Source organism: Camelus bactrianus, chromosome 32 (assembly GCF_048773025.1).
Source record: "Camelus bactrianus isolate YW-2024 breed Bactrian camel chromosome 32, ASM4877302v1, whole genome shotgun sequence".
NCBI classification, from domain to species: domain Eukaryota; kingdom Metazoa; phylum Chordata; class Mammalia; order Artiodactyla; family Camelidae; genus Camelus; species Camelus bactrianus.
Genome location: NC_133570.1, coordinates 5,236,753 through 5,242,893, shown reverse-complemented (window position 1 = coordinate 5,242,893; position 6,141 = coordinate 5,236,753). Strand labels below are relative to the sequence as shown.

The 6,141-nt window shown below is 50.5% G+C and overlaps 1 protein-coding gene and 1 long non-coding RNA gene across 5 annotated transcripts in view; one reads left to right on the top strand and one right to left on the bottom strand.

The window, feature by feature from the left end:
- Positions 1-2,300: 2,300 nt before the first annotated feature.
- LOC141575749 (uncharacterized) lies at positions 2,301-3,876 on the bottom strand. The gene is made up of 2 exons (XR_012503532.1): positions 3,203-3,876; positions 2,301-2,442 (listed from the first exon to the last, which is right to left on the bottom strand). It is a non-coding gene; the product is annotated as an uncharacterized LOC141575749 (long non-coding RNA).
- Positions 3,877-4,013: 137 nt separating this feature from the next.
- ATP6V0A2 (ATPase H+ transporting V0 subunit a2) overlaps positions 4,014-6,141 on the top strand; it is a 29,153-nt gene continuing 27,025 nt past the window's right edge. For all 4 annotated transcript variants that reach the window (XM_074355927.1, XM_074355925.1, XM_074355924.1 and 1 more), the window contains exon 1: positions 4,014-4,345. In XM_074355927.1, the coding sequence (XP_074212028.1) occupies positions 4,229-4,345 (117 nt within the window). In that variant the 5' untranslated portion in view covers positions 4,014-4,228. The remainder of the gene's footprint in view (positions 4,346-6,141) is intronic.

Genomic DNA, 6,141 nt, shown 5'->3' with positions numbered 1-6,141 from the left:
GAGTAAATAAATGTTATTAGGAACTTCAACTTATCAGAAATTATTAAAGCCATAGGAGTTTTGGTCCAAATGGGATTCACATGATAGATAGTCACTCTTTTGATTTTTTAAAAAATATATTTCTGTTGAATTAATGAATTTCCGCTATTCCAAAGAAAGGATTAAAAATGCATGAAAGCCTTAAAAAGTGTAGTGAATGAAAGGTATTGCCTGCCTTGTCAGTAAACATAGGATGCTGTGGGCATCAGTCATCAGCCACTACCACTACCCTCGACAGTGAACCACGGGGAACTCAGGATGGAGACCAGCAGGCTGCCTGCTGCCGCCAAGCCCTCTGCCACCGCCCCTCAGAGGTGAGGGGACTCAGGATGGAAAAGCACAGGACACGGGCCCTGATTACCAAGGTGCAGATCAGAGGAGTGATTTCAGTGGGCCCAGACCTTTGCATCTTCCCATACACAGAGAAGTGCTAAATTTCCAAGCTTGGAATATCTGGTTTTCTTTAATTAACAGTAATCTTTTGATGTTGTGACTCCCTGTTCTTTGTTACAAAACTCGTGTATCCTGGCTCCTCCTCTGCCCCTTTGGAGCAGCCTCTTAGAGCAATCTGAGAGGCCACCACCCAGCTCAAGTCATCAGAAAGTCCACCGATTAAAGCTAACTCTCAGCTTTTAGGTTGTGCATTTTTTAGTACAGTGTATAAGATAGTGTATACCGTACAAAATTACAAAAAAAAAGTATGAGGAAAGATGTGAGGGCTAGGGGAAGGAAATAATATAGGAGGTAAGTAAAATAAAACCAGGAGTGAATGGAAGCCCAGGAAAGCATGCCCAAAACCTTGCACTTAGCAAAGGCTGGTCCCTCATTTAGCCTTCAGTTTAGGAAAAAACCAAAACAAAACAAACAAATATGATTAGCTACAGGAATCATGGGGTCCACGGGTTAAAAATAGGTTGGCTTTCAATAAAGGACAGGTTTTCCTAGTTAAGGCTTGAGAGAAATTCCTCCTGGGGCCCCTTATAAGGGGACAGAGAGCACGGTGCATGGTGCATTGGAGGATATTGGGGGAGAACAGATGTCTTCAACCAAAGCCCTGGAGCGGCCACGTAGCCCTCCGGGGAGGCTTCTCTGTGGACCAGATAGATTTAGTCTTTGTATCAGATGGGCTTTGTGCACCATGGATAAAGTGAATTTTAAAAGGGTTCCTTCTCACACTTTTCGTTTGACTTCCCAGTGCCTCCTGAAGTCCTGGTGCTACGTGCAATGTGTTGTGTTCCCGCCCAGGGGAGTTTCAGATCTTTCTTGCACTCTAAATCTATAGATCTAGTCCTAATTTCTCCTAATTCGTATTAAACATGTAGCGAATGACAGAGGAAACTCCCCCTCAAGGACCACTGTTGGTATTACGCTGAATTTCTTCCCCCTCGGCTTTTCTTCTTCTTTGGGTCTTGGGGGCTGAAGTGATTACACCCTACAGGAGTCGAAAATTGTCTTTTGTCAAAGGAAGGAAATACCCGACTGACTGATTAATTGTAGTAGATTCAGAAATTCTTTTTATAGCAGTTAGTATAACTAGCTCTGGAAAGTTCATTTGAAATTTCCAAATGACAAGGAATTCAGCCTGATTCTGAGGGCTTCGTTAGGATGATTGCTGTACTTAAGAAGGGAAAACTCACTTTGGCAGTAGAATGGGATGGGAGGGGCACACAATATGGTTTGAACTTTTCTGAGTTTCTGCACTTGTATTGTGAAGAAAAAGCCAGGCTGGGCTAACAAGATAACTCATAAATCTAAGTGTAGTAAGTGATAGTTTACTGAATCTAAGTTCTGCTGGGCTAACTCATACCTCTGAAGTTTAGTGTCAGTTTACTGGGCTAACAAGCTAACTCGTAAATCCAAGCTCAACAAGTGTCAGTAATGTGATCTGTTCCTAACAGATAAGCTCCAGTGTACTGATTCCTTGGTTTTGCTGTTCGAGCCTTATTGGCTAATAGCCCCAAGCTTGTAATTAACCCTATAAAACCCCATGCGCAAGTCTTGGAGGTGCTCAGAGCTTCGGAGCAGAAGCCCCTCTGAGCCCGCCGGCATGATAAATCTGAGTACTCCAACCCTCCGAGTGGTGCTTGTGTCTTGGCTGGCCTGTCATTTCCGTAACAGTATATGCATTTGACAAATGTTTATTGAGTGGCCACTATGCACTGGGCCTTGGAGACACCAAGACAGTGTCCCTTGTCCCGTGGAGCTGTTAACTGAAAACAGCACACACAACTGTGGACTGAAAAAAACGCACAACCTAAAAGTTGAGATCTATGTTTTATTTGGTGGACTTTCTGAGGACTTCAAGTCCCGGAGGCAGCCTCTCAGATCACTCTGAGGGACTGTTCCGAAGAGGTAGGGGAGGAGCCAGGATATACAGGAGTTTTTGCAACAAAGATCGGGTAGCTGGAACATGAAAAGATTACTGTTAATGAAAGAAAACCACATATCTCAAGTTAATAAATTTAGCACTTTGGTATGTATGGGGAAGATGCAAGAGTCTGGGCTCATTGAAATCATCCCTGTGATCTGCACCTTGGCTCTCCAGGGCCAGTGTCCTGTGCTTTCCCATCCTGAGTACCCTCAGGGGGCACTGCTGGGGGCAGCTGCAGTGGCTGATGGCCAGCGGGCAGCCTGCAGGTCTCCATCCTGAGTTCCCTCCGGCTCACCCTTTGGGGCGGGGTGGGGGATAGTGGTGATGGCTTGATGGATTACTTCTAATCACAAAAAACTGGCATCACAAGTTAATGGTGATAGTGCTTTCCTGTGTGTGGGAAGATGGAAGTTATTCCTTTGATATGCATCTTAACTAGAAAAAATTCTGTTTTTTCTTCATCCTGAATTCCCCTCAGGGCAAACTGTTGGGGCTTAATGGCTGCAACATCCTTTGTTTGCCCAAATGACAGGTAACTTTTTTTTTTTGGTGGGTCCACAGAGCTTTCATTCTAGTGGAGGGAAACTGGCAGTAAACAAAGACAAGACAATTTCAGACAGTGGGAGGCGCTATGAAGATAAAACAGGAGTCGGGTGGGGTGGTAAGGCTACTTTCGCTAGGGGTCAGATGTCCCTCAGAGGCAGGGACTTTTGAGTTAATTTTGAGAAGATCTAGGAGAAGGTTGTTTTAGGCAGAGGGCCGGGAAGGTTCAGCAAGTTCGAGTGCACCGACCTGGAAAGAGAAAGAAGGCAGGTGCGGGGAAGCAAACGCAGGACAGGTGGGCGCAGACGAGGGCTTGGGGAAGGTAGAGGCCAGACCCCGTGGGGTCTTGCTGGCCGTGGTAAGAAGTCTGGATTTTATTGGGAACGCAGTGGGAGAAGTCAGAGGATTTAAAGTAGGCTCACGTCGATTTTCGTCCTCTCAGAGATCACTGTGGCTGCTGTGTGCAGGGCCGTAGAAGGCAAGCGCAGCCGGCTGGATTCCAGCGCCGGGCATCCGACCCTGCTTTCTGGGCGCACAGGGGCCAGGACCCGAGAGAAAAGTCAGCGGCAGGAGCCAGCCGCAGGCACCACACCGGGTGTAATTCCGTTGATAGACGAAACGTCCTAGCAGGCAGATCTGTAGCGACAAAGTTGTTCAGTGGTAGCCGGGAGCTTCGGGCTGGGAAGGGCATCGACTGCAGCTGAGCAGGAATCCTGGGATTGATGGAAATGTTCTGAAATTGATCGTGACGATGGCTGCACAACTCTGTAACTTTACTAAAAATCACAGAATTGTATACTCTAGTCGGGTGAACTTTATGGCACGTAAACTCAAATTAACTCCTTTTAAAAAGCTCTGAACAGCCGAGCGAGGGGCTGCTTTCCGTCGGGGTCCGACTGAACGCCACGCGCCTCGGCCTTCTCGCCGGGTTCGCACTGGTTGGCCCCGTCACCGCCGCCGCCGCCAGCAACTCCGGGCGCCATTGGTTGGCCGGCGGAGGCGGGGGGGGGGGCGGGCGCACGCAGGGGGGCGGAACCGGAACCGGCTGTAGCTGGGGGGCGGGGCCTCGCGGGCGGCTGTGGTGGCGGTTGGAGCAGCGGCCGCGGTGGCAGGACGCGGGGTGACTGGTGCAGTCCGGAGCCCCATGGTGCGGGGCCGCGGCCAGGCCGCAGGAGGAACCCGAGCCGCGGCCCGCCCCGGCTGAGCGCGGGTCCGCGCGGCCCGGAGCCGCCGCCGCCGCCCGTCGGGACCCGCGGGGGCGCGGATCGGCCCGCCATGGGGTCCCTGTTCCGGAGCGAGACCATGTGCCTGGCGCAGCTCTTCCTGCAGTCGGGCACGGCCTACGAGTGCCTCAGCGCGCTGGGCGAGAAGGGCCTGGTCCAGTTCCGAGACGTGAGTGTCGCCCGGGAGACGCGGGCCGCAGCTGCCCGCCAAGCGGCCGCATCGCGCCTTTCGCTTGGGCCTCTTTTCCGCGGGCTCCTGGGCAGGGGCGCGCCGCCGCCCCCATTTCCCAGACGGGGAAGCTGAGGCCCACTTTCCGGCCAGAGCTTCCGCAGAGCGGGGCCCGAGCCCAGGGTCGCCGGATAACTGGTCCGCGGCTGCCCCGGACGGGTTAGTTAGGAACGCTCCGCGTCCTCATCAGCTCGGGTGGTGCCGCCTGGTGCTTCGGGGCACCGACCCTCTGCCAGGCGCCGGGCTAAGCGGGAGAACAAATCTGATAAGGCCTTTTGGAGCTCTTCTGCAGCTTACGGGGGTGGCAGAAGAGAAATCTTAAGCAACTGAATACTTAAACAGGAGTATGTTTGCTAAAGAGAAAATAAAATGGGGTGGTGAAATGGTGACTTAGGTTGGGGTGGTCAGGGAGGCCTCTCTGAGGAGGTGTCTTTGGACTGAGATCTGAAAGGGAAGGAGCTGACCCTGGGAAGGTCTGGGGGAACAGGATCCCAGGTGGAGGGAATAGGAAGAGCGGGGAGCCTGAAGTGGGAATGAACTTGGTAGAAGCTCTTGAGGGGCGAGATTTCTGTCGTTTTTGTTCACTGATACCCGGTGATGTACGTACCACTGCCTAGTAAGAAGTAGGAGCCCGGTCAGAATTCGATGAGTGGGAGCTGTCTCCCCAGCGCGTAGTAGTAAACTCTTGTTTATGTATCTGGTTACTTGTTTACTGTTTGTCTCCACCATGAACTGTCAACCCCCTGGGGTAAGGGCCTTTCCTGCCTCCTTTGCTCCTGATTCCTTGGCACAGTTCCTCTCTTTGTGGGCATTAATTGGCGTTTGTTGAATGAGTGAACAAGCTTTTATTGCTTGCTCTGTTGCAGACCCTGTTTTTGGTGCTGGGGACTCAGGGGTGAGCAGAGTGGACAAGGTCCTTGTGTTCTTGTTGCTGACAGTCTAGGAGGAGAGGGAAACAAACTCTGATTATGAACTGTGATAAGTGCCGTGAAAGGAATGAACGGTGTGAAAGAGAGATTATGAAGTGGGACCTAATACCTAATACTTGCTGTTTGAACTGGAAGTCACTTGAGTGAACATTTTATTTCCTGGGCCACAACTTTCCACCCTTGGTGGTTTCCCTTCCTCTTTCTGAGGGCCCCATAATTTTAAGAGGGTACACCCTTACGCAAGATCTGATATTATTGATCCTTGGGTTGGCTCCACAAGGCAATTGCAAGGTCAGAGAGAAACTCCTGCGTGACAGGCGAGGCTGCAGGGAAGGCCCAGCTCTTCCTGGTTCCTGGAGCCACTTGGGCTTCCGCACGTAGTGCCCATTTTCCTGGCTGGTGCTGTGTTGAGCTGTGCTTCGTCCCCGAAAGATTCAGCAAACGGTTGAGAGAAAAACAGGCTCCCTTCTTGATAACAGGTGGATTTCTCCCATCCTGTTACTACTCAGGCCGAGAGACCTAAATCCAGCTTACATTTTAAAGGTTTGAACAAATTACTTAATTACTGCAAAGATTCACGTTTCACCGAGAGCATGACATTAGGTGGTAGAGGGTACTTGGGATTCTTTTGAACCTCAAATCGAGGAAAGAAAAAGAAGATGCAGTTCATCTTTTTTTTCCAGAAGAAAGAACTAAAATGCTAAATGAACTCTTCCTTTGTGGTGTTAGGTTTTCAGAGCTTGTGTGTGTGTTTGTGTGGGTCTGTCTGTCTGTCTTCTCTGTCTCTGTTTCTGTCTTTGGGGTGAC